General features: G+C 42.5%; 2 protein-coding genes across 3 annotated transcripts in view; one reads left to right on the top strand and one right to left on the bottom strand.

Annotated features, from left to right (window-relative positions):
- Positions 1-265: 265 nt before the first annotated feature.
- LOC117446654 (protein LSM14 homolog B-B-like) lies at positions 266-3,524 on the top strand. Its single transcript, XM_034082969.2, has 8 exons — positions 266-795; positions 944-1,107; positions 1,203-1,332; positions 1,468-1,641; positions 1,739-1,816; positions 2,506-2,646; positions 2,742-2,862; positions 2,942-3,524. Exons 1-8 carry the CDS (start codon positions 669-671, stop codon positions 3,099-3,101), a joined length of 1,095 nt encoding a protein of 364 aa, XP_033938860.1. The 5' UTR covers positions 266-668; the 3' UTR covers positions 3,102-3,524.
- Positions 3,525-3,624: 100 nt separating this feature from the next.
- Positions 3,625-12,382, bottom strand: part of cdh27 (cadherin 27) — a 9,786-nt gene continuing 1,028 nt past the window's right edge. Inside the window, exons 4-17 of one of the 2 annotated variants that reach the window (XM_071203066.1) lie at positions 11,012-11,153; positions 10,753-10,919; positions 10,236-10,367; positions 9,350-9,532; positions 8,896-9,191; positions 8,202-8,344; positions 5,138-5,362; positions 4,837-5,058; positions 4,619-4,740; positions 4,425-4,532; positions 4,163-4,240; positions 4,058-4,096; positions 3,920-3,976; positions 3,625-3,813 (exon numbers count right to left, since the gene is read on the bottom strand). In XM_071203066.1, coding sequence (XP_071059167.1) covers positions 3,625-3,813; positions 3,920-3,976; positions 4,058-4,096; positions 4,163-4,240; positions 4,425-4,532; positions 4,619-4,740; positions 4,837-5,058; positions 5,138-5,362; positions 8,202-8,344; positions 8,896-9,191; positions 9,350-9,532; positions 10,236-10,367; positions 10,753-10,919; positions 11,012-11,153 — 2,103 coding nt within the window. Of the gene's footprint in view, positions 3,832-3,919; positions 3,977-4,057; positions 4,097-4,162; positions 4,241-4,424; positions 4,533-4,618; positions 4,741-4,836; positions 5,059-5,137; positions 5,363-8,201; positions 8,345-8,895; positions 9,192-9,349; positions 9,533-10,235; positions 10,368-10,752; positions 10,920-11,011; positions 11,154-12,382 lie in introns of both variants that reach the window. The other variant, XM_034082970.2, reaches the window with a different exon arrangement.

The following is a 12,382-nucleotide window of genomic DNA, read 5'->3' on the forward strand; positions in this document are numbered from 1 at the left end:
ACATGTAAAGAAAGGGATATTTATTAAACTACAAAAGGAAATAGAATAGCTCAAATGTAATATTTGTTTCAATTTCTTATTCAGTTACATTTCTAACATGTAATCAGGCTATTCTATAATGATCTTGATCAGTGCACAAATAAATAAATGTAATAACAATAATAATAAGAAGAAAGCATAGATTTATAATAATGAATCGGTTTATTTGAAATGTTCTCTTTTAACAATGGATGACATTTACTCAGTCCAAACATATTGTTACGTGCAAGTCACATGGTACAGATGTAAACCATAAACGAATTGCTCATAGTTGTGTCTTCAATGTAGTAATATAAATTAACATTAGTGTAACTGTTTATGCATTTTGTGCTTGTCATGCCAATAGGGTGTGCCGTTTTTCTAAGGCTACAAACTACGCAGACTCCCTTCACACTTACGTCTTGATTACTTATTGTGGTGTACGCCGTGTGGCTAAACAAACGAACCCATTTGTACGCACAGGTGCATGGGCCATCAGCAAAGAGGTGCGTGCGTCACTGTCAATCTTATAAAGCGCACAGGTGCCTGCAATTGCGGACACAGCTGATTAGATCTTGTCTGATGCGTGTCGTGGTTTAATGTTCTGTGATTGAGAGGCTGCTTTTCACTTTCACATTTTTGCTGCAAAGATGAGCTCCAGAGGAGGGACCCCATATATTGGCAGTCAAATAAGTTTGATATCCAAAGCGCATATACGGTATGAGGGGATATTGTCGTCTGTCGACATTGATCGGTCCACGGTTGCGCTAGCCAAAGGTAAGTGCAGAGGCCTGCACGACATGTGGTTTTAGTCTTCGATAATTATCTCTGCACAACTGAATGCATAATGACTTTGTTCATGTTTGTAGACTTGACATTATATTGGAGGTAAACCAAACTTTTGTCCGACTTTATATCCGAACAGTTAGATCCTATGGGACAGAGGACCGGCGCGCAGATAGACCAGTGCCACCCAAAGATGAAATGTATGAATACATAATCTTCAGAGGAAGTGACATTCAAGATATTACTGTATCCGAGCCTCGAAAACAACACCATGGACTGCCTCGTGACCCTGCTATTGTACAGGTGAGTGGCTCTGGGAAAATCAATTTCAAAAGAGAAGATTTATTTATAATGCAAGTTGAAAAAAGTTGTACTTTGTCTATACATTCTTTTTCTAGTCATCCATGGGCAGCTCTTTGGCTGTGTATCATCCCAGGTGGAGTTCATACAGAGACATGATGCCCACCTACAACCAGCTTGCTGCTACGTCTCTACTGAACCAGCAGTACAATGCAGCACTAGGCCTAGGTACAATAGATTTTTTTTTTTTTTAATATTTTAGACATTTGTTAGAGATTTATGCAATCATATAGGGGCTGTTTCTCACATGTATCAGCAGTTGATCAAGTTCCACCATGTTTGTTCCTGCTCCTTATGTACCAGGACTCCATGGCATCCCAGCCAGAAGAGCTCCCATGGTGGAGCAGGCTGTTCAGACCGTGCCTTTGGCTGGGGCGGCCCAGAAAAAGGGAAAGGCTTCTACCCAGCCACAGGACAAACCGCCTGTTCAACCAACACAGTGCTCTGCCCAGGTTCAGAAGGAGAACGTACCCACCAGTAAGCAACCACTTGAGGAATAAATAATCTATTTGTTTTTTTGCATTACTTCCATTTTAAAGAAAAAGTTCCAAACATTACATTTTTACATCCTTAGGTCGGACACCATCTCAGCCAAGTGCAGCCAAGGTCGAAGACCAAGTTGCTGAGAACCAGAAACAAAGGCAAAAACAAGGTATCAACATTTGAAATGCACACACTGTTATGTCTGGCCAAATGGCAATCTTTGTTTTGAGTTAGAAAGAATTATCGGAGAATGGAAGAACGGCAAGACAAATGAGGATTGAATACAAGGTCTCCCTCCTCACCCACCATGTGTATCCATGGAACTGCCCCTACCTCAAGGAACTCCTCACCCCTCATACTTCCTTGCGGACCTCTCGCTCCAGCAATACCAACCTCCTCAAACCCCCCAGGACCAAGCTCCGTACTATGGGAGACCAGGCCTTCTGCTCGGCTGCTCCCATACTGTGGAATGCTCTCCCCGACCACATGAGAGCTCCACATACCGTGGAGGCTTTTAAAAAAGGCCTCAAAACGCATCTGTTCAATAGAGCCTTTTCCTAGGCTTTTATCTTGTTTATTACTACCCTTTTATTTATTGTTACTGCTTTTTATTCATTCTACCGTGTTGTGTACTGTTTTTATTTTTGTTCCATGCTAAATGCGTGTAGCACTTGGGATCTGAACTCGGATATGAAGTGCGTTATGAATTAAACCCATTATTATAAATGTCAAATTATGCTCACCTGTCTGTTAGAATTATATCAAAGACTATATGAACCTGTTCTAAATGGTTACTCAACCAGTTTTACAAATATCTTTGTTCGTTTTCTTCTTGAACTTTCTGTTGCTTGTGTGCAGGCAACCGGAGGTCGAGGAACCGAAGCAGAGGCCAACTTCTGGTGAAAAACTCGAAGCCCACCACCTTGCAGTTTGAGTCTGATTTTGATTTTGAAACTGCAAATGCTCAGTTTAAAGATGATCTCAAGAAGGATGTTGTGGGTAAGGTTATTTCAAATTATACAAGTCAAATTACTTTCAGTGCACATGTCAAATATTTCAATGTGTGTTATTTGCATTTTGTTTAATTTCTGCAGTCGAAAAGGTGGATGCCGAGGATAACCTGGATGTGCAGGAGGAAGAGGACACTCGAGGAGAAAAGTACTACGACAAAGCCAAATGCTTCTTTGACAACATCTCTTCAGACCTTAAGCCCAGGTGATTATCTAACTTCTGCTGTTTTTTACCTGAGGCGTTGGCATGCTCAACAATATATATTTTCTTTGTGCATTTTCAGGAGAACCACCTGGGAGGAGGAGAAGAAAATGAACATAGAAACATTTGGAGTTCCAGGCCGCTTACTGAGAGGCAGAGGAGGCAGAGGAGGCAGAGGACGCAGAGGGCAGAGCACCCCTGAGCAGAGACCCCTCCCAAAAAGTGTTAGTGGGAGGTTGTAAATGCGTTTCGTTTTTCCTTTTGTTAACATTTACTGTAAATATTGTAGTTTTCTACTTATTTAAAAAGTACCTCCCTTTTTTCCTCCATTTGAAACTAAGATTTATTTTCTTAATCCCAAATGAGCATTCAGGGAATTTTGTAATTTAAAGTTTTATTATATGAAATGGGAGCAATTTATTTTTACACAGCAGCTACATGCTAGAAGCAAATGTATTCATTGTTAGGTAGTCTGGTAGAATGCAATGTGGAATTGTCTTTTCAGCAGGCACATAATTTGCTTTTTGATTTCTGTCTACTTGACTGACCAAATGTAACTCCAAATGTATTTTTGGAGAACAGCTGTACTTTATTTTCATCCTGTAAAAAGAAAACTGTGGAGGACTTTGTAACAGTTGCTAATAAATAACATATGATTAACAGAATGGATTTCCTCTCTGATGTGAATTGGCAAAAGCATTCGGTGACAAAATGTACCCTTTTTTTATTTCACCCCTCAACACAAAAAATATAAAACATAAAAGCTCAGTTTTGTATATGTGGTGGCTTGCAAATGGAGGCCAGTTGCTTGAACTTGGGGCCCAAGTTGTTGAGTGCATTCTGGTATGAATCCTTGTCAGGAAGGATGATGTTCTCCAGCTCTGAGAGGACGTCAAAGTCGCCCTCCTCTGCATAAACGTGAGGCTCGTCGTCCAGCAGGTCAGCCTCTTTCCCCTGGAGAGAGGAGAGCCGCTAAAGGAGTGAAAACATTTAAATAAATATAATGTTTGGCACCTTTTTTTCTGCAAAGTAGACGTGATTCTGAAAGTGCACTGCCCACCTGATGAAGCAGGGCTTGGAGAGCTGCATGGAAGTTCATTGGGCTCGCTTCCTCACGCTGTACGAAAAGGTTCACATAAATATCAATTTTCTTCAGCTGCTGCCGTAACGTAACAATGAGCACAAACCAAACTATTACCTGATGGGTGTGATGGTGGCCATTGGCCATTAGAGATGTCTGAGAACGGAGACGGAATTAATATTTGAATGTCCGGATTATAATCTTAAAATGGGTGCATATTACCTGGTTCCAGTTCTCGTTGTGTAGATGGGACATCTCTTTTAAGAGCAAGTGTTCGTAGATGAAGTTTTGCTCCATTTCCTGTTGATGTAAATTATGGGACCAACTGTGATGCAGAGCTTAACCAAGTTACAATACGTCCACATTGACAAAGAGAAGGGTTCATTTTACAAGCCATGTTTCCATGTATGTATGAGAACCTGTGAAAAAGCAACTTTGTCAATCCCTCTACAAACCTGCCGATCACACACACATGTTTCTTCACCTTGGAAAGATGTCTGTGTTTTATCCCATGATGCTGACCTCTCCAATTAGATGGGTCACTGCGGGTCTCCTCAGTAAACCATGCCACTATATCGTCCGGTACGACTACCTTGAAAGAGGGTAAACATACTGATAGTAGCAAAACATTTAGATCAAAATCACTTGTTTTATCTGCAAGTTTCTCTCAGTACGGACCTTGCAGTCTGTTCCTGGATACTCAATGTTCGATGGCAGGAGGGTGTCTCCAGAGGGATCACTGGGCTGCAGAGGGGCGAACTCTTTTCTGCAGGTCATGAACACCGCCATTGGAAGCAGACCTGTCAGCGAGACAGAGACGACAAGATTCAACCTGTATTCAGAAATGTAACGATACATTTTACAGCGATGCAAACTAAAGGAATTTGGTTTCCTACACATGATCAAAAGTAGTGAGGCGAACACTATGGCCAGAGCCCCGGGAGCAGCCGTTGTGGCGGTGCTTTGGGGGTGTCTGCAGTTTGGCGTCACACTGCAGTCACACACGGTCACACTGAGGTTGTACACGGCAAACTGTCCCTGCATGTCAGAGATCTTCACATCAACTGTGTGTGGTCCGGAATAAACACCAGGCTCCTTCACCAGGCCGGCTGTGTACCCTGTGAGAAATAATCACACACAATTAAATAATATTTGTCTTTATATTCGACATATTTTACCACATATAACTAGTTCTACCATGTGAGGGATTCAGCTTCCATTTTCCTTTGACGTCACCCAGCAGTTCAAATGTGAAAGGCCCCGTGTAGGGATGATCATCCAGGTCAAAGGCTGAGATGTTGGTGCTGGAGGCGCCGTCGGACACACACACATCCACAAAGTCCACTGTTGGCTGAGGCACGTTGTCGTTCTGGTCAGTCACATGGATGTTCAAAGTGGCTGTGCCTGTCATGGGTGGCACTCCTATCCAACAGAGAAACATAATGCAGTTATGTAGCAACACTTTAAAGGTCCCATGACCTGGCCATTTCTACTGATTATAATGCCATTGTTGAGGTCTACTAAAATAGATTTACATTGTGCAATTTCCCAAACTCACATTGGTTTCTCAAACAGCATCTCTGTAAAGTATGTGTATTCACTCTCTGTCCTAAACGCCTTGTTGGAGCTCCTGCCCCCCCTCCCAATCAGAGCCCACTGTGCTCTGATTGGTCAGCTCGCCCACTCTGTTCTGATGAGTCCACCACCGTTACAGCAGAACATCAGTGATTATGTGTTACAGTGGCGTTAGCAACCAGAAAATGACACCAGCAATGACAAACAGATGAGAATGCTGCGTGGGGTCTGGGTGCCGTGTTGGCGGGACGTTGCACGGCTCGCTGCTGCGAGGAGCGGACAGTGTGAGCTGGGTTCATTTCCTGCTTGCTGCGTGGGGTCTGCGAGACAGCGAGACATCGCGAATGGACGCGGGAAGGGGGGGTGCAGAGGGGGCTGCAGCACCCCCATCTGCGAGGCTCCACTAGCACCCGCACCCCCAAACGCGGCGCACCTACAGTGTAAGTCCCCCCCCCCCCCAGGGCGTCACAGTTTCGCCGCTGAGAGAGTGTGTGTGTCTGAGGAGCATCACAGATTGGTCCGGACATTTTTCCGGACATTTTTTTTTTTTATCTTTCAAAGACCTGGAGAGAGTTATCAACGCCTTTGTGACCTCGAGACTCGATTATTGCAACGCTCTATACGTGGGTATGGACCAGGCCTCAATTAAACGCCTGCAGCTAGTGCAGAACGCAGCTGCACTCTCCTCACTGGCCACAAAAAGCGTGACCACATCACCCCAATTCTGGCCTCATTGCACTGGCTTCCAATTCGGTTCCGAATTGATTTTTAAATCCTTTTATTTGTTTTTAAAGCACTAAATGGGCTGGCTCCGGCCTATATAGCTGAACTCCTCCAGCGCTACACCCCAGCCAGAGCGTTAAGGTCTGCTGACCAGCTGCTACTGGTAGTGCCTAAAACCAGGCTAAAAACCCGAGGGCACCGAGCTTTCGCGGCGGCTATCCCCAGGCTCTGGAACACTCTGCCCCTCCATGTGAGGTCGGCCCAGACCCTAGGGGTTTTTAAATCAAAACTAAAAACTCACTTCTTCACCCTGGCCTTCTAATCATAGCAGAGCACGACTCATGACACTTCCCTGTGTTTGATTTTTATATTTGCTGTTGTAATTTATTGTCTTCTGTTTACATCGGTAGTAATGTGTTATTTATTATCTGCATGTGCAGCACTTTGGCTCGACCGGAAATCGTTTTTAAATGTGCTATAAAAATAAAATTTGATTTGATTTGATTTGGGTATGGGCACGTCACTGTACCCAGGAAGTAAAAGAGAAATCTCCAACGAGGCGTTCTGGGGCAGCATAGACAGGTCTTTTCTTTGTTAGAGTTTTACTCGCTACAGGGTGAACTTTGAGGGTGTGTGACTCTGCAGACCGTTTACATGCATACAAAGCTACATGACACACAAGGGGACGGGTAATAACCGGAAAAGCATGACATGGGACCTTTAAGGCTGTACTTCCAGCTGAATACTATCATCATGCATGCTAACACACACACACACACACACACACACACACACACACACACACACACACACACACACACACACACACACACACACACACACACACACACACACACACACACACACACACACACACACACACACACACTGATGTTGCAGACATGTTTATGCTCAGCAGGTATAATGATCAAACCATTTTCACTGTCTTAGATTTGCAGGATAGAATGAAAACATTTGCTAATTGACCTTCTTCACTGAAGATGATTTTTTCTTTGGATGGTGACTGTGACATGCAGGAGACATCTAAGCAATGACCTGGTCTAATTCTCTAATGCTGAAGAAAGGTACTATGATTCTTTCCTTTTTCTTATCTCCTCAAACACGGCGTACTCTCGACCGTCCTTTACAGAAATGAAAAAGATAATGTCGTCGCATAATTCCATGCCTTGACAATCACATCTGCTGTTGCATAATTCATAGCCTTGTGAACGTTCATTTGGATTTTACTTCACTTGACCTAATGACGTCTGCCATTAAGGGAGAATAAAATAACTAAGAATCTTGACTATTTAACCACATCCCAGAAGTAGGGTGTGTGCTTGCTCACTTTCATAAACACAAAGAATAACAAAGGTTGGGTATAGCTGGTATTTGGGCAGAAAACTAATATATTGGACGGATAGAATTGATGACCTGATGGTGGTGCTAGAGTTATCCTGAGGTGAGGCTTGAATGTGTGTCAAATTTCATGAAAAACTACACATGTGTACCTCATATGATCACCGAAGTTTCCAGGGTTAATAATCTGGGAAACATAAAGGTCAGTACCAAATTGAGTTCAAAATCCATTGAGATATTTCACAGATGGAGTGAAAAGTCAGGGGCCACTAAAGCCAGCCCCGGAGACACAAATAGTGGGCGAAGTCGATAGGGACTGGGCTTGGCAACTGGAAAGTCACCAGTTCAAGTCCCGGCAAGACCAAGTGCTACCGAGGTGTCCCTGAGCAAGGCACCGTTCCCTACACTGCTCCCTGGGCGCCGTTCAAAATGGCAGCACACTGCTCCTAACACTAGGATGGGTCAAATGCAGAGAAACAATTTCCCCACGAGGGATTAATAAAAGTCCATCCATCTTAAAGCAGTGAGGATTTAAATCAAACATATATTTGTTCATTTAAATTCGGTTTGTGTCAGTGCCAGTCAGCATCAATTTGAGTTTTACCATCATCCAAGGCATGCAGTAAGATGGTGTAGAAGCCGTCGCTGACATGAGGAGATTCTCTATCTGGTGTCCCGACTGTCGTGATGTCTCCTGTTTGAGGATCCACCGTCACCCAGCCAGCAGGATCGCTTCCTACCTTGTACCTGTGGACAAATACGACTTGCTTTAGTGCAGGGGCGGTTCTAGACGGGGGCCAGGGGGGGCCAGTGCCCCCCTAACACTGACCTGTGGCCCCCCTAACAATGAAAAGTTTTTTGTTTTTTTTAAATGTATATTTTCTGGTACTCGGTTTGCCAAAAACCGCAGGATTTTGTTGCTGTAATGTGAGATTGTGCAGACACCCTTATGTAAAGTAGAGATGTAACTGTTTATTGCCTTTATTTTTATATAAATATGGTGTTAGTGCAAACATTGCACTATAACTTAAGCTGAAGCTAACAGTAATAACTATAAGATCTATCTGAAATAAATAAGTGTACTGAAACAAATACCAATAACTGTATTGCATTGTTTTCTTATGCGCAATTACTTCATACTGTCGAGTTCTCTTTTTCGTCCTGCATTTATTGTGCCCCCCTCAGAAAATAACTGCCCCCCAGTGGCCCCCCCAGTCAAATTGGTCTAGAACCGCCACTGCTTTAGTGAAAGAGCTCCCAGATAAGCTAAAACATGTTGGATCAAACTTCCCACTTACACAAAATCTCTTGAGTCAGGATCCACGGCGGTCACTTTCTCCACCCACGTCCCGATGGGTGCGTTTTCCTCGAACGCGACCTCTTTCACACTCACACTGAACATCGGGGGGTCGTTGACATCCTCCACTTCGATGCTAACTTTTACAGTGTCCGGCGGAGGAACGTCACCCTTACTAGTTTCAACTTTCCAGAGGCCCGATGGCGGCCTCTCCTTCACTTTACAAGAGAAATATGGCGCCTCGTTTTCCACTGAGATGGTCAACTCCCTCAGGGCCTCCTCCTCAAAGTCTAACGGCTGAATCATACAATACATACAATACATTGTCATTAGAGACACACAAGGACAAACATGGCTGACGTAAAGGTACAGTAATAATACACATTACACCTAATTACACACCAGACTACAGATGTGTCACTGTAATGTAAAGTATGCAGCTGAGCAGCTCTTACCTTTACAACCGTCAGGATCCCATCGTTGGTGTCCGGGTCTGTTTCTATTTTGAAGTGCGCTCCCTCGTCGCCCTGAATGGTGTATTTAGCTCTCCATGCCGCGCTGCTTGGCGTGTCTTTGTCTGTCGCATGCAGCCGCAGAGGAGACGTGCCGATTTCATGTTCTTTTACTTTCCCAGAGCCCTGTTGTATGATTCAAAAGGGCAGAGGTCAAGGGAAAGGAATCTGATATAGAGCATCTAATTCTTTCCCATATTGGAGTCGATGAGCGGATTATAGGCTACTGTTGTTTATTACTAACAGAGCTGGAATGGCTTATTTTAAAGTGTAAAGTAAATTAGTTACTGTGTTTTTTTAATGTGAGTTGAATCAGTTGTATTTATTCCTTATAACCTATTTTAATATGTCTTATCACTTGTTTGTATCGTTTGTTTCTCTGGTTGTTTTTCTTTTTCATTCCAACTATGTTTAAAACAAAAATATAAATTGCCATTAACAATTGTAATTGTTTCTTTTTCAATTTCTTAACCTTCCTCAACTTTCCATACAAAACAAACGTTCTCCCTTATATCAATCATTGTAGAATTTCTTATACTCATTTCAGATCTAAACATAATCCTATTTTTAAATGGCAACACCAACATGCCATGTCTAACATGAATGGACATCAGCATCATCATATGCATGTGTGTGTGTGAGTGTGTGGGAGTGTGTGTGTGTGTGTGTGTGTGTGTGTGTGTGTGTGTGTGTGTGTGTGTGTGTGTGTGTGTGTGTGTGTGTGTGTGTGTGTGTGTGTGTGTGTGTGTGAGTGTGAGTGTGAAGCACCAAGAACTGTGTGTTAATGTGTAATCATTGTTATGTCAACAAATAAAGAAAAGGAGCTCACTGTTTGTCCGCTGATGGCTGGGAGGTGGTTGTTGCCGTCCTGGACGTGGATGATAACAGTGCTTGAGCTGGACAGACTGACTACGTCACCGTGGTCCTTGGCCTCCACCACCACTGTGAACATCTCAGCCACCTCAACACAAGATTAGATTTATAAAATACAGAACTGGGCTACCATCCAGTCAGGGTCCATTTATCTTCTTTAATGGTAATTGTATTATCAAAAAGTGGCATTATCAGCACAATCAATAGTGAGCTAAAGGTGTTAGGGTGCAGCTATCTTTTTATATATATATCATATCATCTTCAGATTTTAAAGAAGGTCAACTCACTCTGCTTCACATACAACAGGTGTGTTTTCAAACATAAGTTAAATGTTTTCAGACTGTAAACAGAAAAACAGCATATTCTGTACACTCTGGCTATCATGTGTTACGTTGTACGATCCAGTGAAGACCCTGCAGAACAAGAACTGCTGCAATAAACGAACTTACAGCAACGAATGTACAGACACTTGCCTCATGATCCAAACACCCTTTGAAGGACATTGTCCCCGACTGAGAATCAATAGTGAACTCAGTGTCCGGATGGTTTGGAGACACAGACTTAATTTCATAGTGGAACGTTGAGTTTGGCGTCCCTCTCTCGTCTTTGTCGTAGGCGACCATAGTCTGAACATGGGAGCCTGTTGGGAAATGACAAAGCAAAGAAAGGGATGTACTCACCAGATATTGTGAGGAAACAAGAAAAGGCATATCACTTTACTATATCCTCTACCTTGTGTTGCGTCCTCATCAACGCTGGTTTCAAACAGATCCCTCTGAAATCGAGGTGGGTTGTCGTTGATGTCTGATATTCCAATTTCAACTCTTAATTTGGTGTCAATCGACGAATCTGTTTTCATTGCCTCAATTCTCAGCTACAGATTGAAAGACGAGACTCAACATTAGTCATAATGTAAAGAAAACATGTGATTAAACGGTAAAAAGGTGTTATATGAGAAGAAGACATGATCATCTCAACTGAATTGCAGGTAAGGATCCTAAACACATGTGTATTATCTTTGCGTTGTGTATTATTCTTGATTTCATACAAGATAACAGTAACATAACTTCCTACATATCCAAAATTCAATAATTTTTTAAGTTTTGGAAATGTAACAATACAATACATTAAAGGGATGCATTGATGTCTTGAAGTAGGGTTGAATGTTGATATCTATGTTTATTCTATGGCTACATCACTCTATATCAGTACAGTATATTTGAAATATTTCCATTACTGTCAGCCAGCTCTCTCCTGAAGCCGTTATATCGTTTTATGCCTTTTTAAATTCCTTTTTTACCTCACAAAACACAGTAACTACTCATTTAGTTGTGTTCGTTGTGGTAAAATTACAGTTTTGGTCAATTGAAACTGTTATATAAAGAAAGGTTTAGGTTCTTATCAGAAATAGCTGTCAGAAGCGCTGAAAATATTGTAAGTATAACTATCCTCTGAACAGAATTCTTTAGGTGTGCCTTTCTTTTTGTTCCTCATACAAGCTCATTAAAAAAAACACCTAACTTTTCCTTTCCAAACTCTAATTGCTGGTAAGAAACCTTCCGCTGATTACATTATGCTTTGATTTGACTATAAAACAGCAGCAGAGACGAAACATAAACAAAACAGATGTTAAAAAAAGTGAATTCAAACTAATCGCTTAAAGGTGGGGTAGGTAAGTTTCAGAAACCGGCTCGAGATACACTTTTTGTTATATTCCATTGAATGCTCTTAACATCCCGAGAGCAATGAATATCTGAAGTGCTTTGACAACAAATCCATAAAAAAATGTCATCTGTAGAAGCCGTAATACTGTAAAAAGTACAACCAATCGGATTGGATGGCCTCCCTGCCTGTCAGCCTTCCATCGGGGCACACACTGATCTCGTGCCCTCATTGGTCATGTGCGCGTTCGTGTGTGTTGGAGGAGGGGCTCTGTAAGGAAGTGGCAGATTTTCTCCGGTTGTGTTTTTTCAAATTCCAGCGATCTCGAGCCGGTTTCTCAAACTTACCTACCCCGCCTTTAATTAGACACATTATCTAATACTAGTCTGAGCAATACAGAGTGTGCATCCCTTATCAGTGTGTAGGCCTTTTTAGGTGATT

This window comes from Pseudochaenichthys georgianus, chromosome 5 (assembly GCF_902827115.2).
Source record: "Pseudochaenichthys georgianus chromosome 5, fPseGeo1.2, whole genome shotgun sequence".
Classification (NCBI taxonomy): domain Eukaryota; kingdom Metazoa; phylum Chordata; class Actinopteri; order Perciformes; family Channichthyidae; genus Pseudochaenichthys; species Pseudochaenichthys georgianus.